The sequence below is a fragment of the Coregonus lavaretus genome (assembly GCF_964263955.1).
Source record: "Coregonus lavaretus genome assembly, chromosome: 19".
NCBI lineage: Eukaryota > Metazoa > Chordata > Actinopteri > Salmoniformes > Salmonidae > Coregonus > Coregonus lavaretus.
Genome location: NC_140006.1, coordinates 38,467,324 through 38,494,711, shown reverse-complemented (window position 1 = coordinate 38,494,711; position 27,388 = coordinate 38,467,324). Strand labels below are relative to the sequence as shown.

The following is a 27,388-nucleotide window of genomic DNA, read 5'->3' as shown; positions in this document are numbered from 1 at the left end:
AAAACCACATTTTAACCCCCAGTCCCCCACTTATAGGCCAGTTAGTGCTGGGCACCATACTTCACACAGCACCTTGTCAGCTGGGAGGGTGGGGATTATATGGAAGGAAAGCGGGATCTCGAAGTGGGGGTATTATCTCCGAGGACACACAATGTCCAGATGACACAAATGCACTGGGAGGTTTCCCACAGAGTTTAGGACAGCCAATGAGAGGAGAGTGGCTGGGAGGTTTCCCACAGAGTTTAGGACAGCCAATGAGAGGAGAGTGGCTGGGAGGTTTCCCACAGAGTTTAGGACAGCCAAGGAGAGGAGAGTGGCTGGGAGGTTTCCCACAGAGTTTAGGACAGCCAAGGAGAGGAGAGTGGCTGGGAGGTTTCCCACAGAGTTTAGGACAGCCAAGGAGAGGAGAGTGGCTGGGAGGTTTCCCACAGAGTTTAGGACAGCCAATGAGAGGAGAGTGTCTGGGAGGTTTCCCCCAGAGTTTAGGACAGCCAAGGAGAGGAGAGTGGCTGGGAGGTTTCCCCCAGAGTTTAGGACAGCCAAGGAGAGGAGAGTGGCTGGAAGGTTTCCCACAGAGTTTAGGACAGCCAAGGAGAGGAGAGGGGCTGGGAGGGAAGACCAGGGTTCAGAGGAGAAAGGGGAGGGGTCATCTGAGATCTACAATGAGAGGAGAGGGAGAATGACAGGAGAGGGTTTTGGTTATGGCTGTCATTTGTGGTCAGAGGCTTTGAGCTGATACACAGCTGGGGCAGTTATAGACTCTGGGGCAGTTGTAGATTCTGGGGCAGTTATAGCCTCTGGGGCAGTTATAGACTCTGGGCAGTTATAGCCTCTGGGCAGTTATAGCCTCTGGGTATCGCCTTTGTTATGAGTGTAATTTTAACAGGTTCAAGTCAGGACATCATAGAGATAAGACCAAATTTTTTCAACAAGGTCATATATCAATTCACTCATGTAAAAGACAATAGGTCTACTTTACAGGCTAAATCCAAGGCAGTAATATTTTATATCTACAATGTTTACCCTCATCATCTCACTTACAAAGTCAGTTGTCGACCGATTCAGTCAATGGCGGATTGAGAGGCAGCACTGTGGATTCAGGGCCATTTTTTACATTTTGGTTATTAATCAGACACTCTTATTAAGTGCCTTGCTCAAGGGCACATAGACCGATTTTTCACCTGCTCAGGGATTCGAACAAAATATATTTTGGTTACTGGCCCAATGGTCTTAACCACTAGGCTACCTGACGCATTCTGCCACAGGCCTCTCCCTCATACTCATGCACCATGATACAATGACGAGCCACATCCCCTAAAAACAAACCCTTCATTCTAGGGGGTTAATATTCCTCCCTCTTTATGCATCCAGACGTCCCAAGGCAAGAGACAATGAGTGTCACTGACCAAATTAGGAACAGCTGACCTGATTATGATGTTAAGTGGACGACGAGAGCAGGCCCAAATGCTAATCTCTTATTGCTGCTCTGCTCTTCACCCAGTCTCATCTATGGGAGGATAACAAGGGAATTTAAGCTTCTTATCATCAAATTACAATTATTGAGGAAGAATGAATCCGCAGCCCTGGATAGAGGGACCTGAGGGACCTGCTCTTATAACGGTGATCCTGGTTTTGTTTGTGACACTTGGGACACTCCAGATGGAGTGCTTGTTATTATGCATGCATTGTTGTCTCTCAATGGAGATTCCCTATTTCAATGTTTTTATTGTTGTTTTTAATTATACACTGAACAAAAATATAAACGCAACATGTAAAGTGGGTCCCATGTTTCATGAGCTGAAATAAAATATCCCAGAAAATGTCTCTCAAATTTTGTGCACATATTTGTTTGCATCCGTGTTAGTGAGTATTTCCCCTTTGCCAAGATAATCCATCCACCTGACAGGTGTGGCATATCAAGAAGCTGATTAAACAGCATGATCATTACACAGGTGCACCTTGTGCTGGGGATAATAAAAGGCCACTCTAAAATGTGCAGTTTTAGAGAATTTGGTAGTACATCCAACCGGCCTCACAACTGCAAACCACATGTAACCACGCCAGCCCAGGACCTCCACATCCGGCTACTTCACCAGCGGGATTGTCTGAGACCAGCCACCCGGACAGCTGATGAAACTGTGGGTTCGCACAACCGAAGGATTTCTGCACAAACTGTCAGAAACCGTCTCAGGGAAGCTCATCTGGATGCTCATCGTCCTCACCAGGGTCTTGACCTGACTGCAGTACGGCGTCGTAACTGACTTCAGTGGGCAAATGCTCACCTTCGATGGCCACTGGCACGCTGGAGAAGTGTGTTCTTCACAGATGAATCCCGGTTTTAACTGTACAACGCAGATGGCAGACAGCGTGAATGGCGTTGTGTGGGCAAGCGGTTTGCTGATGTCAACGTTTTGAGCAGAGTGCCCCATGGTGGGGGGTGGGGTTATGGTAAGGGCAGGCATAAGCCATGGACAATGAACACAATTGCATTTTAGCAATGCCAATTTGAATGCACAGAGATACTGTGACGAGATCCTGAGGCCCATTGTCGTGCCATTCATCTGCCGCCATCACCTCGTTTCAGCTTCATAATGCACAGCCCCATGTTGCAAGGATCTGTACACAATTCCTGGAAGCTGAAAATGTCCCAGTTCTTCCATGGCTTGCATACTCACCAGACATGTCACCACACATTGAGCATGTTTGGGATGCTCTGGATCGACGTGTACGACAGCGTGTTCCAGTTCCCGCCAATATCCAGCAACTTTGCACAACCATTGAAGAAGAGTGGGACAACATTCCACAGGCCACAATCAACAACCTGATCAACTCTATGTGAAGGAGATGTGTTGAGCTGCATGAGGGAAATGTTGTTCACACCAGATACTGACTGGTTTTCTGATCCTGTCACGTCTACTCCCACTCCCCCTCTTCGGCGCTCGGTGGCGCTGGTCTACTAACCAACGGTCCTGGCAACCCATCATTACGCACACCTGGCAACCCTCATTACGCACACCTGCGCCTTATCATCAGGCACACATGGACTCTATCACATTCCTGATTACTCCCCTTATATATAGCACTCTGTTGTTATTTCCCATCAGGTATTATTGACTCTGTTTTCATGTCCTGACGCTACTCCTGTTTTTGTATTGTTTATTGTTCTATTAAACTCTCCAACTGCACCTGCTTCCTGACTCCCAGCGTCTACGTTACAGAATAACGCCTCAATATTATGGAAGCAGCAGTTGATCAAGGATTCTCCTAGATGGTCAGCGAACAGGGAAACCTACTTTGCCAACACCACGACCAGCTGGCTCAACTGGGAACGGCTATGGAAGAGGTCCACTGCGTTCTGCAGCGTCTCAACGTTACCCAAGGGGCATCACCTCACTCGGGTGGAGGATTATCGATCACCAGTCGACCTAGCGAGCCAGTATCCCAGCCCATCCAGCAGTCTGTTCAGGTCAGCGAGGTCAGTTTGTCCCTCCCGGACAAATACGACGGGCTCCATCAAAATGCTGTGGCTTCCTACTCCAGTGCTCCCTGTATTGCACCCATCAGATGGGAGTCCCCACCACCGAGAGGTCCAAAGTTGCCATGGTTATTTCCCTACTGACCGAACAGGCATTGGAGTGGGCTACGGCGGTTTGGGAGAGAGGAGAGGAGGGGCTGGATTCTCATGAGGGGTTCATGGCTCTGTTCAGGGGGGTCTTCGACCATCCACCAGAGGGCAGAGATGGAGGCGAGCGCTTACTTCAACTGTGGCAGGAAGGCCAGACCGCTGCGGAGTATGCTCTCGCCTTCCGTACAGTGGCAGCATCCAGTGGATGGAATGAGCCGGCGCTCCACACCCTATTCAGAAAAGAATTGTATGAAGAGATCCAGACAGAGTTGGCGTGCCGAGATGACACTCTCTCCTTGGACGCACTTATCGTGATGGCCATCCGTCTGGATAACCTTCTTCGGGAGCGTCGGCATCACTGTCACCTCTCTCCCTCCTTCGTTGACCATTCTGAGTCAGAGCCTGAACCTATGGAGGTAGGGGCCATGCGCCTTCCCGCGGCTGAGCGACACCGTCGGAGACAGCTGGGCCTCTGTCCCTATTGCGGACAGGAGGGGCACCAGCTTCAGTAGTGTCCGATACGTCCCAACCCGGTGTCCACAAGAGCAGAGGTATGGTCCCGTGATCATCCGTCTCCTGGGTTTGGCGTGAGTATTCCACCATCATCACTTTCCGCCAAACCCTTTCTAGTACCCATTTCACTAGCAGGCTGTCCCTCATCTGTGGTATCTACTGCTCTACTGGACTCAGGCCCTCGCCTCCTCCCTGAACATCCCCTCATACCCGATCTCCTCTCCATTTCCGGTTCAAACACTTGATGGTCGACCACCTGTTTTTGCATTGTTTATTGTTTATGTTCTATTAAACTCTCCAACTGCACCTGACTCCCAGCGTCTACGTTATAGATCCACGGCCCTACCATTTTTTGAAGGTACACAATTCTTGGAACATATTCCAACATATCTGTATTCCCAGTCATGTGAAATCCATAGATAAGGGCGTAATTTATTTATTTCAATTGACAGATTTCCTTATATGAACTGTAACTCAGTAAAATCTTTGCAATTGTTGCATTTATATTGTTGTTCAGTGTAGTTTGTAGATAGCCAAGTCAATTGTGATTCCAATGATGAGTTGTGGAGAAAGAGTTGTAGAGGCTCCAAGACAATATTGGAAAGATCATCTCTCCTTTTTAACACCACAACATATCTATCAATTATTAGACAAATTCGTGGTGGTACTCTTTAAAGACAGAATCCTTAGTTGCTACATCCATTTTTGGACTTATAAATGAATTATATATACCCATTGATTCTTGAAGCATATAACTTATAAATGCCTCATGAGCTTTAGTTAAACTGTCGTACCACATCAGAACCCAAAATATAAGCTTGTTTTACTACAATCTTTGTAAACAACGTTGTCACGCCCTGACCTATAGAACTCTAGCTAGTTTGGTCAGGGTGTGAATTTCTAGGTTTGTATTTCTATGTTTGGCCGGGTGTGGTTCCCAATCAGAGGCAGCGGTCGCTCGTTGTCTCTGATTGGGGATCATACTTAGGCAGCCAGTTTTCCTGCCTGTGTTGTGGGTTTTTGTTGTGTTCCTGTTTAGGCTTGTGTGTTAGCCCTTTGGACCGTCACGGTTACGTTTTGTTATTTTGATTACTGTGTCGTGTGTTTATTCTTTAATAAACATGTACGCCTTTCACGCTGCACCTTGGTCCGTCCCGTTCCTTAACGAACGTGACAAACGTAAATGTAAACAAACACTGTAAAGCCTCAAAACATGGTTAAAACTACACTTCTGGTATCATGGATGGTCAGTCCATGCATCCATAACTCTGTCTAAGAATTTGAGTGGTTACATTTCTCCGGCCCCATCCCTCAGCTTTTTACCGAAACGGGTGGGAGAGGCTTTGTTATTCTTTCAATTAAGGATTCTAGCTTTAAAAGACTACGAACTCGTTGGAGGAGTGATTGACATGTTGATGGCTTCTTTAAGCAATCTAAAGAGGAATATCCATAGCCTGGTCCCAGACCTGTTTGTGCTGTTTTGCCAACTCCTATGGTCATTGTCATGCTAACACCATATGAGTTAGCTAAACAGATCTGGGACACAGGCTAAAATTACCATGCTTCAGGTAGGGATCCAACCAAAAGATACAGTGCCTTTCAAAAGTATTCATCCCCCTTGGCGTTTTTCCGATTTTGATGAATTACAACCTGTAATTTAAATTGATTTTTATTTGGATTTCATGTAATGGACATACACAAAATAGTCCAAATTGGTGAAGTGAAATGAAACGGTGGTACGTGCATATGTATTCACCCCCTTTGCTATGAAGCCCCTAAATAAGATCTGGTGCAACCAATTACCTGTGCATATATTTTGTTTCATACTGGTCCCCCGTGGGAAACCAACCCACAACTCCGGCGTTGCAAACGCCATGCTCTACCAACTGAGCTACACGGGACCACAACAAACCTGCCAAGAGAGGGCCGCCCACCAAAACTCACGGACCTGGCAAGGAGGGCATTTTTCAGAGGCAACAAAGAGACCAAAGATAACCCTGAAGGAGCTGCAAAGCTCCACAGCGGAGATTGGAGTATCTGTCCATAGGACCACTTTAAGCCATACACTCCACAGAGCTGGGCTTTGCGGAAGAGTGGCCAGAAAAAAGCCATTGCTTAAAGAAAAAAATAAGCAAACACGTTTGGTGTTCACCAAAAGGCATGTGGGAGACTCGCCAAACATATGGAAGAAGGTACTCTGGTCAGATTAGACTCAAATTGAGCTTTTTGGCCATCAAGGAAAACACAATGTCTGGCGCAAACCCAACACCTCTCATCACCCCGAGATCACCATCCCCACAGTGAAGCATGGTGGTGGCAGCATCATGCTGTGAGGATGTTTTTCATCGGCATGGACTGGGAAACTGGTCAGAATTGAAGGAATGATGGATGGCGCTAAATACAGGGATATTCTTGAGGGAAACCTGTTTCAGTCTTCCAGAGATTTGAGACTGGGACGGAGGTTCACCTTCCAGCAATGACCCTAAGCATACTGCTAAAGCAACACTTGAGTGGTTTAAGGGGAAACATTTAAATGTCTTGGAATGGCCTAGTCAAAGCCCAGACCTCAATCCAATTGAGAATCTGTGGTATGACTTAAAGATTGCTGTACACCAGTGGAACTCATCCAACTTGAAGGAGCTGGAGCAGTTTTGCCTTGAAGAATGGGCAAAAATCCCAGTGGGTAGATGTGCCAAGCTTATAGAGACATACCCCAAGAGACTTGCAGCTTTAATTGCTGCAAAAGGTGCCTCTACAAAGTATTGACTTTGGCGGGGTGAATAGTTATGCACGCTCAAGTTTTCTGTTTTTTTGTCATATTTCTTGTTTGTTTCACAATAAAACATATTTTGCATCTTCAAAGTGGTAGGCATGTTGTGTAAATTAAATGATACAAACCCCCCAAAAAATCCATTTAAATTCCAGGTTCTAAGGCAACAAAATAGGAATAATGCCAAGGGGGGTGAATACTTTCGCAAGCCACTGTACAAATCATATGATTATATTTGAAGAGCATGAAAACATGATCAGAAAGTCCTGCTTCAAGTCGGACTTTTGGACCACAACAAGCCAGGATGCAACAGGCCTGCAATATTTTGGGTCAGGCATCCACAAGTCCCCATAAACACCCCTAAAACCACCCCCCCCCTAAAACACTCCTTGGGTCAGGGATACATACACTGCTCAAAAAAATAAAGGGAACACTTAAACAACACAATGTAACTCCAAGTCAATCACACTTCTGTGAAATCAAACTGTCCACTTAGGAAGCAACACTGATTGACAACAAATTTCACATGCTGTTGTGCAAATGGAATAGACAACAGGTGGAAATTATAGGCAATTAGCAAGACACCCCCAATAAAGGACTGGTTTTGCAGGTGGTGACCACAGACCACTTCTCAGTTCCTATGCTTCCTGGCTGATGTTTTGGTCACTTTTGAATGCTGGCGGTGCTTTCACTCTAGTGGTAGCATGAGACGGAGTCTACAACCCACACAAGTGGCTCAGGTAGTGCAGCTCATCCAGGATGGCACATCAATGCGAGCTGTGGCAAGAAGGTTTGCTGTGTCTGTCAGCGTAGTGTCCAGAGCATGGAGGCGCTACCAGGAGACAGGCCAGTACATCAGGAGACGTGGAGGAGGCCGTAGGAGGGCAACAACCCAGCAGCAGGACTGCTACCTCCGCCTTTGTGCAAGGAGGAGCAGGAGGAGCACTGCCAGAGCCCTGCAAAATGACCTCCAGCAGGCCACAAATGTGCATGTGTCTGCTCAAACGGTGAGAAACAGACTCCATGAGGGTGGTATGAGGGCCCGACGTCCACAGGTGGGGGTTGTGCTTACAGCCCAACACCGTGCAGGACGATTGGCATTTGCCAGAGAACACCAAGATTGGCAAATTCGCCACTGGCGCCCTGTGCTCTTCACAGATGAAAGCAGGTTCACACTGAGCACATGTGACAGACGTGACAGAGTCTGGAGACGCCGTAGAGAACGTTCTGCTGCCTGCAACATCCTCCAGCATGACCGGTTTGGCGGTGGGTCAGTCATGGTGTGGGGTGGCATTTCTTTGGGGGGCCGCACAGCCCTCCATGTGCTCGCCAGAGGTAGCCTGACTGCCATTAGGTACCGAGATGAGATCCTCAGACCCCTTGTGAGACCATATGCTGGTGCGGTTGGCCCTGGGTTCCTCCTAATGCAAGACAATGCTAGACCTCATGTGGCTGGAGTGTGTCAGCAGTTCCTGCAAGAGGAAGGCATTGATGCTATGGACTGGCCCGCCCGTTCCCCAGACCTGAATCCAATTGAGCACATCTGGGACATCATGTCTCACTCCATCCACCAACGCCACGTTGCACCACAGACTGTCCAGGAGTTGGCGGATGCTTTAGTCCAGGTCTGGGAGGAGATCCCTCAGGAGACCATCCACCACCTCATCAGGAGCATGCCCAGGCATTGTAGGGAGGTCATACAGGCACGTGGAGGCCACACACACTACTGAGCCTCATTTTGACTTGTTTTAAGGACATTACATAAAAGTTGGATCAGCCTGTAGTGTGGTTTTCCACTTTCATTTTGAGGGTGACTCCAAATCCAGACCGCCATGGGTTGATACATTTCATTTCCATTGATAATTTTTGTGTGATTTTGTTGTCAGCACATTCAACTATGTAAAGAAAAAAGTATTTAATAAGATTATTTCATTCATTCAGATCTAGGATGTGTTATTTTAGTGTTCTCTTTATTTTTTTGAGCAGTGTACACTGCTAAAATCCCCATACAACTTTTGCAAGCCTTCTCAATGGTCACCCCCAGATGCCTCACACATAGTTCTTCCGTCTCCTGTCCGCCTGTTCCGTCAGATAGACCGACAGCCTAAAAGGCCAAGGCTGTAACTGAACCATCCCGAGTTATGGGGCTGTCTCACTTTGAAGGAACACCTGCAGTGAAAGTGTATCTTTATGGCACTGGTCATAACCCCATATGGGCAGAGCGCCAAGTGTAGCAGGAACAGGAACAGGAGTCCTCAAACGAGACCGGTAGACACCAAAGTCAACATCTTTGAAGATCTGGTAGCTAGTGATGAAGTACAGTCGTCACATCTTTGATTTGAGACATCTGACATCATTCCACAGCAATTGTCATCTCTACTACTTGACAACATTGTTTAAAAGCTAAGGAAACACGGCTCAGGACCTTCAAGAAGTGTCTCAGAGTAGGAGTGCTGATCTAGGATCTGTTTTTGCCTTTTAGATAATATTGAACAAGATTATGGACACTCATAGTCTGCAACACGTTATGCATGTCTAACTAGAGAGTTCTAGGCATTCATGCCCAAGCATGAAAGGGTGTGCTGGCCTGCGATGGTACACATTCATGTATCTGCACAACCTTTATGTCCAAGTATGTAAGTCCTTGAGAATAATTATCTTGTTTTCAATAACAAGCTCATAACTCAAAGACAAGAGAATAGGATGTGTTGATGAGGGGCCATTCTCTAGTTCACAAGTATCTGAATTCATTCACCACTAATGTCAAGTGCATAATCTATGCATTTGTTTAGTGTCACCATTGTATGTGAACTATTTGCCCATAGAGTTCACACTTGGAAAACATTGTTACAGCCCCCGAGAAAAATACAGGCCAATTCACCATAGAGGCAGTCACAGCGGAGGTTTCCGATACATGTCAGGAAGATAGGTTTCCCATAGCAGGGTTCCTGTCACCGTGTCACTGTCTTTGTGACCAACAACTCATCCATCACAGATCACACTGAGGGGGGCCAGGCCTGAGCGAACTTAAAACTTGTCATTCTCCCTTTTAGAAGGTATGGGAAAAACGAGCATCAAACCCAGGGGACGAGAGGGAAGGGGGTGAGAGGGAAGGGGGCGAGAGGGAAGGGGGCGAGAGGGAAGGGGGCGAGAGGGAAGGGTGCGAGCGGGAAGGGGGCGAGAGGGAAGGGGGCGAGAGGGAAGGGGGTGAGCGGGAAGGGGGCGAGAGGGAAGGGGGCGAGAGGGAAGAGGGTGAGCGGGAAGGGGGCAAGAGGGAAGAGGGTGAGCGGGAAGGGGGCGAGAGGGAAGGGGGTGAGAGGGAAGGGGGTGAGCAGGAAGGGGGCGAGAGGGAAGACTTGGAAGGCCCGCAATAGAAGAAAAGGAGCAGGAAGCAGGGGAAAGGAGAAGAATGACTGGCTGGGTGAATGTCTTAGCTAACCCGGGTAAACAGTGTTGATATTTCCCTGAGTAGAGTGACCCTCAGCTGTTGTTCAATCCCAGGCCGGCCTCCACCCAACACCAGTCTAAATGCATCCATTATACTTCGGGTGGCCCACAGAAAGGGGTTGATAGAGGAGCTGGCGATAGGCTAGAAGAAACTCAAACCTGAGCGGAGAGTCAGTAGTGGCCCTCTCTTGTCTCTGAAGAGAGTAGCTTGGCCTTAGAGGAGTCTTGGGACTTACTCAACAATGAGCCTCTAGTCGCAGCATGGTGAAAGTGACAGCATGGTCCTCCCCCCTGTGGACCATTAAACCTCTTCCTGGATAAACAAGAGCAGGGTCCTTTATGAAGAGTGAGAGGGCCACACAGAGAGGAGCCATTGAGCCACTGAGGGGCCTGCCTTTGTTTTTGTGTTTTGCGGGGCCCTTTCTCAAAGGCCAGTTCTGGTCGGGGAGGCTCTATTTGGCTTTTAGGCCTCTTACACGTTGCCACAACGGTATGTTTGGGCCAAACAGAGATGTACTGGAAACTTAATTGACTGCATTATGAGCAGGAGCGAGTTTGACTGACAAACTATTTGGGAAGAGAGAGGAATTTTGCTGTGTTTCTATGCTGAGTTAGAAAGTTGTTTGATAATGAAAATACCTTTTATGATGCGATGTATTTATGTTACTGAGCCACCAAAGTTGAAAAAAGCAACTCTATTTAACCCAAAGGTGTTCAGCCATTTTCTAGGGGTGATCATTTAAAAGTGTGACAAAGATGCCCAATTGCATTGTATCACTTCAAATACTGAAATGATTTTCAGACACATTTGTAATGCAGACTGATGTCTGCACTGTTAATTGCAGAATTCGTTTTTTTTTGTTGATCAATTCAATCACAAACACTCAGATTATTGCTCTCCCATTTCCCACTAGCTCTACCTTCTTCACGTTGTCAAAACGGTGTCCTATAGTGACAGAGGGAATGGCAGATTTAAGACTGCATGTTATATTGGAGCTGTCCAGTCACTGGTCCCAGGTCTGTTTGTGCTGTCTTGCCAACTCCTATGGTCGTTGTCATGCCAAACAGAGTTGTAAGACAACACAAACAGATCTGGTTGTAGGCTAGTCCAGTCATGTGAGGCAGAGTGACAGGCACCTGTGACCCCTGGTCAAGCTCTCCTTATGGCCCTCTGTCGGAGCATTCAACCCTGGACACACACTGGACACACACTGGGCTAGTTACTCCATTAGCTGGGTGCCAGACCGGTAAATAGACAGCAGCGCTTTTCCCCGCCTGTCGCTAAGCTAAGCCGCCAAGATCCCATGTGCAAACATGCACTTCCTGTGTGTAAATCAAATAGAGGTTCAGATCACTTTAAATAATTTAGCTACTAGTCTGATTTGCACCATCCAGTTACATTCAAAATGTATTGTGATTTTCGGGAGTATCTCTTTAAGCTTAATGGCAAGCTTGACTCACAGTCACCAGTGTCAGTCATGATTTTAGCGGAGCATTTTGATACCTTGGGGAGCAAAACTCAATTTACTTTATTTCTGTATCATTTCTTACCACTCATACCAATGTAAAAGCACATCTAGTTTTTGAAGAAAAATATTATAAAGAATGAAGAGCACGTAATAAAACTCCTGAATGAATTTAAAGTAGTATACTGTAGCAATAAGGCCCGAGGGGGTGTGGTATATGGCCAATATACCACGGCTAAGGGCTGTTCTTAAGCACGACGCAACACGGAGTGCCTGGACCCAGCCCTTAGCCGTGGTATATTGGCCATATACCACAAACCCCTAAGGTGCCTTATTGCTATTATAAACTGGTTACCAATGTAATTAGAGCAGTAAAAATAAATGTTTTGTCATACCCGTGGTATACGGTCTGATATACCACAGCTTTCAGCCAATCAGCATTTGGGGCTCGAACCACCCAGTTTATAATGTAGCTTGACGCTACTTTCGCTGTCGTACACCCCATCACTCAGACCCTAGATTGTCGCCTCTGTTAACCTCTACCCGGAGCAACAGCATGCATGGACGGGGTCACCATAAAATCATTGGGTGTCACATTTACAGTTGAAGTCAGAAGTTTACATACACCTTGGCCAAATACATTTAAACTCAGTTTTTCACAATTCCTGACATTTAATCCTAGTAAAAATTCCCTGTCTTAGGTCAGTTAGGATCACCACTTTATTTTAAGAATGTGAAATGTCAGAATAATAGTAGAGAGAATTATTTATTTCAGCTTTTATTTATTTCATCACATTCCCAGTGGGTCAGAAGTTTACATACACTCAATTAGTATTTGGTAGCATTGCCTTTAAATTGTTTAACTTGGGTCAAACGTTTTGGGTAGCCTTCCACAAGCTTCCCACAATAAGTTGGGTGCATTTTGGCCCGTTCCTTCTGACAGAGCAGGTGTAACTGAGTCAGGTTTGTAGGCCTCCTTGCTCGCACACACCTTTTCAGTTCTGCCCACACATTTTCTATAGGATTGAGGTCAGGGCTTTGGGATGGCCACTCCAATACCTTGACTCTGTTGTCCTTAAGCCATTTTGCCACAACTTTGGAAGTAAGCTTGGGGTCATTGTCCATTTGGAAGACCCATTTGCGACCAAGCTTTAACTTCCTGACTGATTTTTTTTTTAATTATCTTTTTTATTTGACCTTTATTTAACCAGGTAGGCCAGTTGAGAACAAGTTCTCATTTACAACTGCGACCTGGCCAAGATAAAGCAAAGCAGTGCGATAAAAACAACAACACAGAGTTACATATGGGGTAAAACAAAACATAAAGTCAAAAGTACAACAGAAAATATATATAGTGTGTGCGAATGTAGTAAGTTATGGAGGTAAGGCAATACAGTGAGGGAAAAAAGTATTTGATCCCCTGCTGATTTTGTACGTTTGCCCACTGACAAAGACATGATCAGTCTACAATTTTAATGGTAGGTTTATTTGAAGAGTGAGAGACAGAATAACAACAAAAAAATCCAGAAAAACGCATGTCAAAAATGTTATAAATTGATTTGCATTTTAATGAGGGAAATAAGTATTTGACCCCTATGCAAAACATGACTTAGTACTTGGTGGCAAAACCCTTGTTGGCAATCACAGAGGTCAGACGTTCTTGTAGTTGGCCACCAGGTTTGCACACATCTCAGGAGGGATTTTGTCCCACTCCTCTTTGCAGATCTTCTCCAAGTCATTAAGGTTTCGAGGCTGACGTTTGGCAACTAGAACGTTCAGCGCCCTCCACAGATTTTATATGGGATTAAGGTCTGGAGACTGGCTAGGCCACTCCAGGACCTTCATGTGCTTCTTCTTGAGCCACTCCTTTGTTGCCTTGGTCGTGTGTTTTGGGTCATTGTCATGCTGGAATACCCATCCACGACCCATTTTCAATGCCCTGGCTGAAGGGAGGAGGTTCTCACCCTAGATTTGACGGTACATGGCCCCGTCCATCGTCCCTTTGATGCAGTGAAGTTGTCTTGTCCCCTTAGCAGAAAAACACCCCCATGTTTCCACCTCCATGTTTGACGGTGGGGATGGTGTTCTTGGGGTCACAGGCAGCATTCCTCCTCCTCCAAACACGGCGAGTTGAGTTGATGGCAAAGAGCTCGATTTTGGTCTCATCTGACCACAACACTTTCACCCAGTTCTCCTCTGAATCATTCAGATGTTCATTGGCAAACTTCAGACGGGCCTGTATATGTGCTTTCTTGAGCATGGGGACCTTGCGGGCGCTGCAGGATTTCAGTCCTTCACGGCGTAGTGTGTTACCAATTGTTTTCTTGGTGACTATGGTCCCAGCTGCCTTGAGATCATTGACAAGATCCTCCCGTGTAGTTCTGGGCTGATTCCTCACCATTCTCATGATCATTGCAACTCCACAAGGTGAGATCTTGCATGGAGCCCCAGGCTGAGGGAGATTGACAGTTCTTTTGTGTTTCTTCCATTTGCAAATAATCGCACCAACTGTTGTCACCTTCTCACCAAGCTGCTTGGCGATGGTCTTGTATCCCATTCCAGCCTTGTGTAGGTCTACTATCTTCTCCCTTACATCCTTGGAGAGCTCTTTGGTCTTGGCCATGGTGGAGAGTTTGGAATCTGATTGATTGATTGCTTCTGTGGACAGGTGTCTTTTATACAGGTAACAAGCTGAGATTAGGAGCACTCCCTTTAAGAGTGTGCTCCTAATCTCAGTTTGTTACCTGTATAAAAGACACCTGGGAGCCAGAAATCTTTCTGATTGAGAGGGGGTCAAATACTTATTTCCCTCATTAAAATGCAAATCAATTTATAAAATGTTTGATTTTTGTTGTTGTTATTCTGTCTCTCACTGTTCAAATAAACCTACCATTAAAATTATAGACTAATCATTTCTTTGTCAGTGGGCAAACGTACAAAATCAGCAGGGGATCAAATACTTTTTTCCCTCACTGTAAATAAATAGGCCATAGTGCAAAAATAGTTTTTCGTAATTAACACTGGAATGATAGATGTGCAAAAGATGATGTGCAAATAGAGATACTGGGGTGCAAATTAGCAAAATAAATAACAATATGGGGATGAGGTAGTTGGGTGGGCTAATTTCAGAATGGCTGTGTACAGGTGCAGTGATCGGTAAGCTGCTCTGACAACTGACGCTTAAAGTTAGTGAGGGAGCTAAGAGTCTCCAGCTTCAGAGATTTTTGCAGTTCGTTCCAGTCATTGGCAGCAGAGAACTGGAAGGAATGGCGGCCAAAGGAGGTGTTGGCTTTGGGGATGACCAGTGAGATATACCTGCTGGAGCGCACACTACGGGTGGGTGTTGCTATGGTGACCAGTGTGCTAAGATAAGATGGGAATTTGCCTAGCAGTGATTTATAGATGACCTGGAGCCAGTGGGTTTGGCGACGAATATGTAGTGAGGGCCAGCCAACAAGAGCGTACAGGTCACAATGGTGGGTAGTATATGGGGCTTTGGTGACAAAACGGATGGCACTGTGATAGACTACATCCAATTTGCTGAGTAGAGTGTTGGAGGCTATTTTGTAAATGACATCGCCAAAGTCAAGGATCGATAGGATAGTCAGTTTTACGAGGGCATGTTTGGCAACATGAAGGAGGCTTTGTTGCGAAATAGGAAGCCGATTCTGGATCTAACTTTTGATTGGAGATGCTTAATGTGAGTCTGGAAGGAGAGTTTACAGTCTAACCAGACACCTAGGTATTTGTAGTTGTCCACATACTCTAGGTCAGACCCGCCGAGAGTAGTGATTCTAGTCGGGTGGGTGGGTGCAAGCAGCGTTCGGTTGAAGAGCATGCATTTAGTTTTACTAGCGTTTAAGAACAGTTGGAGGCTACGGAAGGAGTGTTGTATGGCGTTGAAGCTCGTTTGGAGGTTTGTTAACACAGTGTCCAATGAAGGGCCAGATGTATACAAAATGGTGTCGTCCGCGTAGAGGTGGATCCGAGCATCACCAGCAGCAAGAGCGACATCATTGATATACACAGAGAATAGAGTCGGCCTGAGAATTGAACCCTGTGGCACCCCCATAGAGACAGCCAGAGGTCCAGACAACAGGCCCTCTGATTTGACACATTGAACTCTATCTGAGAAGTAGTTAGTGAACCAGGCGAGGCAGTCATTAGAGAAACCAAGGCTATTTAGTCTGCCAATAAGAATACGGTGGTTGACAGAGTCGAAAGCCTTGGCCAGGTCGATGAAGATGGCTGCACAGTACTGTCTTTTATCGATCGCGTTTATAATATCGTTTAGGACCTTGAGCGCGGCTGAGGTGCACCCATGACCAGCTCGGAAACCAGATTGCATAGCAGAGAAGGTACGGTGGGATTCGAAATGGTCGGTGATCTGTTTGTTAACTTGGCTTTCAAATACTTTCGAAAGGCAGGGCAGGATGGATATAGGTCTGTAACCGTTTGGATCTAGAGTGTCACCCCCTTTGAAGAGGGGGATGACCGCGGCAGCTTTCCAATCTCTGGGGATCTCAGACGTTATGAAAGAGAGGTTGAACAGACTAGTAATAGGGGTTGCGACAATTTCGGCGGCTAATTTTAGAAAGGAAGGGTCCAGATTGTCTAGCCCAGCTGATTTTTAGGGGTCCTGATTTTTCAGCTCTTTCAGAACATCAGCTGTCTGAATTTGTGTGAAGGAGAAGCGGGGGGGGGGGGGGGGGGGGCATGGGCAAGTTGCAGCAGAGGGTGCAGAGCTGGTGGCCGGGGTAGTGGTAGCCAGGTTGAAAGCATGGCCAGCCGTAGCAAAATGCTTGTTGAAATTCTCGATTATTGTAGATTTATCGGTGGTGACAGTGTTTCCTAGCCTCAGTGCAGTGGGCAGTTGGGAGGAGGTGCTCTTATTTTCCATGGACTTTACAGTGTCCCAAAACTTTTTGGAGTTAGTGCTACAGGATGCACATTTCTGTTTGAAAAAGCTAGCCTTTTCTTTCCTAACTGCTTGTGTTTATTGGTTCCTAACTTCCCTGAAAAGTTGCATATCGCGGGGGCTGTTCGATGCTAATGCAGTACGCCCCAGGATGTTTTTGTGCTGATCAAGGACAGTCAAGTCTGAGGAGAACCAGGGGCTATATCTGTTCTTAGTTCTGAATTTTTTGAATGGGGCATGCTTATTTAAGATTGAGAGGAAAGCACTTTTAAAGAACAACCAGGCATCCTCTACTGACAGAATGAGGTCAATATCCATCCAGGATACCCTGGCCAGGTCAATTAGAAAAGCCTGCTCGCTAAAGTGTTTTAGGGAGCGTTTGACAGTGATGAGGGGTGGTCGTTTGACCGCGGACCCATTACGGACGCAGGCAATAAGGCAGTGATCGCTGAGATCCTTGTTGAAGACAGCGGAGGTGTATTTAGAGGGTAAATTTGTCAGGATGATATCTATGAGGGTGCCCATGTTTACAGATGAAGGGTTGTAAGTCCTCTGTAGCTCAATTGGTAGAGCATAGCGCTTGTAACGCCAGGGTAGTGGGTTTGATCCCTGGGACCACCCATACGTTAAAAAAATGTATGCACACATGACTGTAAGTTGCTTTGGATAAAAGCGTCTGCGAAATGGCATATTATATTATTATACCTGGTAGGTTCGTTGATAATTTGTGTGAGATTGAGTGCATCTAGTTTAGATTGTAGGTTGGCCGGGGTGTTAAGCATATCCCAGTTTAGGTCACCAAGCAGTACGAACTCTGAGGATAGATGGGGGGGCAATCAGTTCACATATGGTGTCCAGGGCACAGCTTGGGGCTGAGGGGGGTCTGTAGCAAGCGGCAACAGTGAGAGACTTATTTCTGGAAAGGTGGATTTTTAGAAATAGAAGCTCAAACTGTTTGGGCACAGACCTGGATAGTACGATAGAGCTCTGCAGGCTATCTCTTCAGTAGATTGCAACCCCACCCCCTTTGGCAGTTCTATCGAGACGGAAAATGTTGTAGTTGGGGATGGAAATGTCTGAATTTTTGGTGGCCTTCCTAAGCCAGGATTCAGACACTTTTAGAAAATCAGGGTTGGCGGAGTGTGCTAACGCAGTGAATAACTCAAACTTAGGGAGGAGGCTTCGGATGTTAACGTGCAAGAAACCAAGGCTTTTACGGTTACAGAAGTCAACAAATGATAACGCCTGGGGAGTAGGAGTGATACTGGGGGCTACAGGGCCTGGGTTAACCTCTACATCACCAGAGGAACAGAGGAGGAGTAGAATAAGGATACGGCTAAAGGCTTTAAGTACTGGTCTTCTAGTGCGTTGGTTACAGAGAAAAAAAGGGGCAGATTTCCGGGCGTTGTAGAATAGATTCAGGGCATTATGTACAGACAAGGATATGGAAGGATATGAGTACAGTGGAGGTAAACCTAAGCGTTGGGTAACGATGAAAGAGATAGCATCGCTGGAGGCACCGATTGAGTCGGTCTCCGCGTGTATGGGGGGTGGGACAAAGGAGCTATCTAAGGCAGGTTGAGCTGGGCTGGGGGATCAACAGTGAAATAGTACAATAAGAAATAACTGAAAAAGCAATAAGCAAGGCATATTGTCCAGCAGGCATCAGCTGTATAGCTGAGTTTTCATAAGGTCCGGTGAACAGCAATAGGAGTTCGGCGGTAGTTTGGGGCTTCTACAGCACTGGCGAGCAAGAGGCCATGGCTTGAGTGTGCTAGCGGGCCGGGGCTAGCAGATGGATCTTTGTGGTCGACGTCATAACGGGAAGCCTGTTGAAACCACATCAGACGATTTCGCCGGCAGACCAGTCGTGTTGGATCGGCGGGGCTCCGTGTCAACACTAGGAGGTCCCGTCCGGTTGACAGAGAGGTAGATAGCCGGGAGATGGGCCTGGCTCTGGGCTGATTAGCCAACAATCCATTTAGTTGCAGCTAGCTAGTTGCGATGATCCAGTATTAAAGGTCCAGTGATTCAGTGATTCTGGCAGAAAAACGGATATGTTCTGGGTCAATAGCGCGCTGTGCAGGCAGTGCAGACTGGCCGATAATAGTCGGACAATGGTGAAAAACCGATAACGGTGGCTAATAGCAAGTAGCTAGTTAGCTGGCTACTCCCGTCCGTTAGACAGAGAGGTAGATAGCCGGGATGTGGGCCTGGCTCGAGGCTAACTGGTGCTAGCTTCGGGGGCAGTGGTGATTAGCCAACAGCAACATCCATCCGGTTGCGGCTAGCTAGTTGCGATCCGGTGTTAATGTCCAGTGATTCAGTTATTCCGGCAGAAAATACGATGTTCTGGGTGAAAACCGCTAACGGTGGCTAATAGCAAGTAGCTAGTTAGCTGGCTAGCTAGTTTCAACTGGAGATTCTAGATAAAAGGTAAGTCAATAATAGAATCCGTTCCACATTGAGTGAGGCGGGTTGCAGGAAAGTATATTTTGTAGAAGGATGAAAGGTGTGATAGGGAAATAAGTACGAAAAATAAAAATAAATTTAAAAAACTGGCTATTTACACGGACACACAACAAAGAACACGACCGCACTGCTACGCCATCTTGGATCAGTCAGGTGATGTCACGACCGCACTGATGTCTTGAGATGTTGCTTCAATATATCCACATAATTTTCCTTCCTCATGATGCCATCTATTTTGTGAAGTGCACCAGTCCCTTCTGCAGCAAAGCACCCCCATGTGCAGTTGCAAAGTTTTTTTTATGGCGGTTTTGGAGCAGAGGCTTCTTCCTTGCGGAGCGGCCTTTCAGGTTATGTCGATATAGGACTCGTTTTACTGTGGATATAGATAATTTTGTACCTGTTTCCTCCAGTATCTTCACAGGGTCCTTTGCTGTTGTTCTGGGATTGATTTGCACTTTTCGCACCAAAGTACGTTCATCTCTAGGAGACAGAACGCGTCTCCTTCCTGAGCGGTATGATGGCTGCGTGGTCCCATGGTGGTTATACTTGCGTACTATTGTTTGTACAGATGAACGTGGTACCTTCAGGCATTTGGAAATTGCTCCCAATGATTTTTTCTGAGGTCTTGGCTGATTTCTTTTGATTTTCCCATGATGTCAAGCAAAGAGGCACTGAGTTTGAAGGTAGGCTTTGAAATACATCCACAGGTACACCTCCAATTGACTCAAATGATGTAAATTAGCCTATCACAAGCTTCTAAAGCCATGACATCATTTTCTGGAATTTTCCAAGCTGTTTAAAGGCACCGTCAATTTAGTGTATGTAAACTTCCGACTTCAACTGTATATAGTCATTGGGTATTTTAACAAGCTCGGGACATTTTGTCTGGCCCTCCCAACTCTCTCCCCACCCTCCCACCCTCCCACCCTCCCTCCCTCCAGAACCCTCGCTCCCCTCCCTCCCCTCCCTCCAGAACCCTCTCTCTCCACCCTCTCTCTCCACCCTTCCTCCCTCCAGAACCCTCCAGAACCCTCCCTCCAGAACCCTCTCTCTCCACCCTCTCTCTCCACCCTTCCTCCCTCCCTCCCCTCCCCCCCCTCCCTCCCCTCCCTCCAGAACCCTCTCTCTCCACCCTCTCTCCCCACCCTCCCACCCTCCCACCCTCCCTCCCTCCAGAACCCTCCCTCCCTCCAGAACCCTCCCTCCCCTCCCTCCAGAACCCTCTCTCTCCACCCTCTCTCCCCACCCTCCCACCCTCTCTCCCCACCCTCCCTCCAGAACCCTCCCTCCCCTCCCTCCAGAACCCTCTCTCTCCACCCTCTCTCTCCACCCTTCCTCCCTCCAGAATCCTCTCTCCCCAGGTTCAGCTCCTGTCCTGTGTGTCAAGATTTCCTCTCTGGCAGGCAGCCATGCGCATGTCCAACTGGCTCCCCACATCCACTATCCTGGCCGTTTGCCTGCTGGGCTGAGAGTCGTTCTCACGACCTCTCAGGTTCCTTACCTCATCCAGGTGTTATTTATTCCCAGACAAATGAGGCTAACAGGGATGAGATGGGACGATAACATGTTCATGGGTTGGTGTAGGTCTACCGTACAGGCTTGAATCTTAAATCATAGAATTCTTGCATGCCCCTTCACCGATCAATGTTGTTGGATGACAAGGAAGATGTCAACCTATGGAAGTATTTGAGTATGCTCAGCAGTAAGAGCTCTTCTGTGTTTGATGCAGAGCCAGAGATCCTATAATTCTGTGTTTTATTTAATTCTGTGGTTAGATGAGCCTTAATAGGGTATTCAATCACAGCACACCCACATGACAAAATACTAGTATACTATGGTTAAATACTATAGTATTCACTGTGTTGTTTTTGTGGACTTTACTGTGGTATTCACTATAGTGTTTTTGCAAACTAAAGTAGTGTACTGTAGTATTTGCTGTTGTTTTTTTGTGGACATTACTGTTGTATTTACTATACTGTTTTTGTTTTATTATCTTTGACATAGGGGTTTTGTCCTGAACAAATTACTCAAAGAGCAAATTTTCCATAACCTGTAAGTAAGTAAGTAGGTAGGTAGGTAGGTAGGTAGGTAGGTAGGTAGGTAGGTAGGTAGGTAGGTAGGTAGGTAGGTAGGTAGGACTGAGATCTAAATAGATAGTTCAGAGCTTCTGCTCTTTTCTATAACCTGTAGGGAACACAATATATAATCTGTACTTGTCATGTAGGTTTCTCACTTATGAGTTGAACAAATTGTGATATGGGGGAGGGGAATGGGCAGGGTATATGCAAATGCAATACTGTAGTATATATTATAGTAATTACTGCAGTGTTTTTACAGACTGTAGTGTTTTTGTAGTGTTTTTGCAAATATTACTGTAGTATTTACTGTAGTGTTTTTGCAGTCTGTAGTATATTGTAGTATTTACTTTAGTATTCTACAGTATACTGTATACTATATATATTCTATAGTAAGTACTACACATGATCAAGATATATTACTATGTAGTATAGTATACTACAGTTTACTACAGAATTATGTAAGTACTGTAGTATTATATAGTAAACTGTAGTAGTTGTTCATGTGGGTATCATTAGGGCAAGGATAGACAATTATTTTAAATGTAGTTAAGAAATCACAATTTCCAGGTGTTAAACATTGCAATTTCATTTCAAGAATTTATTGATTTCCTGAAGGAAGGCATTTGAGGGCATTTGAATCATTTTTGTATCACAACAATAACACATGATCATGACATCACTGACATACGAATAGAAAATATCTAATGGAAAAGTGTATTCTCTATCAAAGAATAACAACATGTGCGTAAGCATCACTCTTGAGTATTGCTTTGAATAGCCTATACAAAAATATACAAAAACTAATATCAGATGGAATGTTTCCCGTTAGAAAATGCGTCATTGTGCATAAAAGTCCTTCAGTCTAATGCGCACGGTGACCCTACCATGGTCTCCACACGGAGTCTGCAGTGCTGGGAGATACAACAGGTGACACCGCCACCGCAACTGCTGGATTGCCATGTAGCGCGTTTGGCACGCTCATATGCGCAAGGGCCGTGCTTGGAATCAGAAAGGCGAATTGTCCATCTGTCGCTGACACAATCTGAAGTCCACTATATAATTTAGCCACGTCTGATGTGAAGTTCATTGGCGAGCCACTTTTGCAAGGCATGATTACATTCAACTGAGGCGACGCACTTGGGATTTGCACAATGGCTTGGCCAAGCGTTGGATGCGCTGGATGCGGAGGGTAGGTGGGGATCTGGCGATGAGTTGAGTAGTTTACGGTGTTGATCTGTGACACACAGCCGGCTAAGTGGCTGAGAAGTTGGGCACTGACCTCCATGTTCACCTCTTCACATGTGGACAGAAAACGGGTGACTTCACTCATGCACTCGCTGAATCCCGCTCTGTACTTGCCAAGGACTGATGGATCCGTGCTTATAGCACCTGTAAAGTGAAATAATATGATTTATTTGAGGATATATTGTTCAGAAAATCCTTGAAATGTAATTATATAATACTCAGTAGGTCTATGAATAGCTTTGATGGACGTATGTCAATAGTACCGTGGGAACTGCTGTGCCCGCCAAATGCGCACAGTCACAGATGCAATTTAAACATGCATGTCTAGAATGACCGTAATCAATAAACGATCCAAAAAAACCTACCAGTCATTTGAAGACGCTGCAGGTTCCTTAGGTGCTTCACAGTCATCTCAAGGATGTCCGCCTTCTCCAGCTTCGAATGCCTGGAGCTCTAAATAGACATCAAGAAGAAAGTTACACATGATTCATAATCTATTTGAGCTTCGTTCCAATCCATCAAATTATCATCATTATAGAAGCATATGTCGTAGACATAAATGTCTATGATTATAAAAGCTTCTTTTTTTTACGTACATCTTTCTTTAGAGCGTCCAGTATGAGGGTCTTGAGCTGTCCAAGGCTTTCGTTGATTCGCGCGCGTCTCCTCTTCTCCATAATTGGCTTAGATGACTTCAAATAAAAAACAAACCACATGATTATTAGACATGTAACTTATCGAATATTAGACATGTAACTTATTAACAACAATTGACATATAAAAAAAAGAATCGTTTTCTTTCGTGCTTTTCTGTAGGCCTACCTTTCTGTGCTCTGAGGCAGTCCTTGGTTTATCCGGATTTCCATTTACGCTCGACAGGGTGGCTGCAACAGAGGATGGGGAGGCTTTCTCCAAAATATCAGCCGGCATCTTCAAGTTTTAATATCCCACAATAGTCCAGTCAACTTCAGCAAATCATTTGTCCCAAAATTGTTCAATAAAGTCCAGCCTATTGAGGAATATTCAAACACAGGTTATGCACTTTTTTTCTGACCAACGCTGTTCGTTACAGGTGTTTATTACAATGTTGCTGTTGCTGAGGTAACGTCCTGGAGGTAAAGTCCTGCCAGTGCGGTGTTGATAACAAGTCAGCACTGTCACTTTCACCTCCGGTCCTATATATAGAGGAAGCTGCACGCGAATGGCTCGTGTGAATCGTCCCAAAGTTTAATTCCCACTCCAACTTTCTACCAATGAGCGCGCCGGGACACGTTGCCAGGGAGGTGGTTGGCTCGTGCAAGGAGCCCTTCCATTGGCTATCTGGTGTCTTGTGCGTGAGACCGTGGTCCACAGCACGCTATACAGATAGGCTGCTATGTGATCAAAAACTTCAACAGGTTAAGTTTGATTAAACGTACTGATGAAATTATACAGTTGTTATAGTTATTAGTAACAGTCAATTAAGGTGAATAAAATACACGTATTGTCCCTTTCCCCAGTTTAAGCCCAGGTTAATTGATCCTAGAACAAAAACTCAAAATAACAATACATTATTGTTGTACACTATCGACAACCCTCCCCTCAGAGGAATCATGCACCTTATCTTTTTTACTTGACACACACACACACACACACTTCGGCTGTGTTTACACAGGCAGCCCAATTCTGACATTTTTGCCACTAATTGGTCTTTTGACCATACAGATCAGATCTTTTTCCCAATTAGATCAGAATTGGGCTGCCTGTGTAAACGCAGACTTTCTCCCGCGCACACACATGTACACTCCCCTACATATTTATTATATGATTTACTGAGGTCAGGGATCGATCTTTCAATGAATGAATTAAATGTAAATTCACTTCATGACTGAATTGAAAACTGGATTGACTCCAACCCTGATTTCTACCCTTGGTTCATAATAAAATAAATTCACAGTAATGCATTTACATTTTCTCTAATTGAAGAGTGAGTAGTCAATGTACCTGATGAACATACTCAGTGTTATTTTCGAAAGAAAGCCCTTTTCAGGTCATCGTGCCTTTATAGACAATCTCTCTGTAAACTACCATCACATGTATGTGACTGATAGATTCCAAGTTGTACTCAATGACCTTCACGTCTCGGTTTTAACATGCAGAAGAAATTAACTATCACCCTAGAGTACAGGGTTATCAGGTTGCTCTTATTACTACCTTCTTGACAGACTTCAGGTGCCCTAACGTCTCATTTCTAAAGCTCCTAAAACCTCCAGGTCAAATGACCCCAAAAGCCAGGTCAGGGCCCACATCACAGACGAGGGAAACAACAATACAGGTCCGGCGGGCCTTCTCTATTTTTCAAAGAAACTAGTCATATGTATCTTCAAATATTTTGCTAATAATGTGAATATAAACAAAGCACCAATACTGACCTCAAAAACACTTTAACATCATACATTTATTGTTGGACACTAAAGGAGCCAAAAGCCGGGGGCATCCGCCACGTAATCATGTTTTTTCTGTTCATGGCCACTATTTTACACCCAGTGTGTAAAATTACCAGTCCCAAAACATGATTCAACGCTGATAAGAGGATTCTCACAGGGGCCTTTCTCTGTGAGTATCTTCTAAAGACTACATGGTGTGCAAAGAAGATTTATGTGTCCAGAGGTGATGCTATTTTTCAATGTACACAATTCTTCTTTCTTACACAAACAAGAGCTATGGGTTCTGGGACAAGACAACAGGGAGAGGGAGGGTGCAGGATAGGAGGGGAGGGAGGGTGCAGGATAGGAGGGGAGGGAGGGTGCATGATAGGAGGGGAGGCAGCAACGTGTTTCCCCTTATCAGCTCCATGCTCAGTAAGCCTGCTGGTCTGGCTGGAGACATGCCTTTATTGTTCACTGTCATCTATACCTGTGCTTTATGGCACACTCCAGATCAGTATCAGGGTGGGAAACACAGACGAGGGAGAGGAACTGAGGCCCAGGCTGCCATGGGAGGGGGTTAGAAAGCTATCGAGGGCCAACAGTGTCTGATAACAACCCACAACAGAAGGGCGGTTGAGTTAGACTGGTACAGATTAGGATAACATTGTGGGTATATTTAAAGAAAATATACTGCTACTTTAACTTACGCATGCTCTAACCATTATGGTGCTTTGTTCACGTCAATGACTGTTGATGATGATTGACATGTTGTGTCCACAACATTACATTTAAACAAAGACAGCACCCTGAGTTGTTTGCTTTGGCCACTTGCCAGTTTTTTTGAAACTAACCTATCTTCACGTTCACCTGGTTTGAGATGCATCGCCCCACATATTTCCCCCCCACTGTTGTCAAGCCAAGACAAATGGGCAGTGGAATGGCCATCTCAATCACCAAATCCCGGGAATCGTCAGTTTTAACTGGACTGTGTGACATAGAGAGCATGGCCAGCCAGATGGGTACAGAGGGATCACTTAAACATCTCAGCCAGGCCTCCGCTTGTTCTCCCCACCTCCTCCCTTTGAGACCCTCTTAAAGAGAGGGGCCTCCCATAGCAACTCCTGGCAATGGCCTGCCCGCCTTTTGTCCCCCTCCCCAACAGAAGTTTCTGCTCCAGAAGCCTTAGACAAGGCCCCCATTAATTGCGAGCCTGTGTGGAATACACACGGGACAATGGGCCCAACAGAGTGTCCGGCCCTCAGACAAGGCTGGAAACAAATGGTACAGGAATCCGGTAGAATAGAATCATCCTGGCTGATGTCACTGAATACATTTACCTACCTCAGAGCCCATTCAGCACCACGCTTTGTTTTACTTGGACAAAAAAAAGGGGGAGGTATCGATAGTGGGAAGGTAGGGGGGAGAGGCTCGGTGATGGGAAATCACTGATCTCCATGGTCACCATCCGTCCCAAAAATATGGTTGAATTTATTCGAGGTGGGGTTGAAAAGGAGATTAAATCTTTCTTTCCCGCCCTCTATGATAATCAGATTAAAGATCTCTTTCCCGCCCTCTATGATAATCAGATTAAAGCTCTCTTTCCCGCCCTCTATGATAATCAGATTAAAGATCTCTTTCCAGCCCTCTATGATAATCAGATTAAAGCTCTCTTTCCTGCCCTCTATGATAATCAGATGAAAGCTCTCTTTCCCGCCCTCTATGATAATCAGATTAAAGCTCTCTTTCCCGCCCTCTATGATAATCAGATTAAAGCTCTCTTTCCCGCCCTCTATGATAATCAGATTAAAGATCTCTTTCCCGCCCTCTATGATAATCAGATTAAAGCTCTCTTTCCCGCCCTCTATGATAATCAGATTAAAGCTCTCTTTCCCGCCCTCTATGATAATCAGATTAAAGCTCTCTTTCCCGCCCTCTATGATGATCAGATTAAAGCTCTCTTTCCGCTCTCCATGATATTCAGATAAAAGCTCTCTTTCCCGCCCTCTATGATGATCAGATTAAAGCTCTCTTTCCGCCCTCCATGATATTCAGATAAAAGCTCTCTTTCCCGCCCTCTATGATAATCAGATCAAAGCTCTCTTTCCCGCCCTCTATGATAATCAGATTAAAGCTCTCATTCCCGCCCTCTATGATAATCAGATTAAAGCTCTTTCCCACCCTCTATGATAATCAGTTTAAAGCTCTCTTTCCCGCCCTCTATGATAATCAGATTAAAGCTCTTTTTCCCGCCCTCTATGATAATCAGATTAAATCTCTCTTTCCCGCCCTCTATGATAATCAGATTAAAGCTCTCTTTCCCGCCCTCTATGAATATCAGATTAAAGCTCTCTTTCCCGCCCTCTATGATAATCAGATTAAATCTCTCTTTCCCGCCCTCTATGATAATCAGATTAAAGCTCTCTTTCCCGCCCTCTATGATAATCAG

General features: G+C 45.7%; 1 protein-coding gene across 1 annotated transcript; it reads right to left on the bottom strand.

Annotated features, from left to right (window-relative positions):
• Positions 1-22,169: 22,169 nt before the first annotated feature.
• Positions 22,170-23,464, bottom strand: LOC311146424 (transcription factor HES-1-B-like; the record flags this gene model as incomplete). Its single annotated transcript, XM_084182930.1, has 4 exons — positions 22,170-22,678; positions 22,900-22,987; positions 23,131-23,226; positions 23,357-23,464. The coding sequence occupies 4 exons, from the start codon at positions 23,462-23,464 to the stop codon at positions 22,170-22,172; spliced, it is 801 nt and encodes a 266-aa protein (XP_084039056.1).
• Between the last annotated feature and the right edge of the window lie 3,924 nt (positions 23,465-27,388).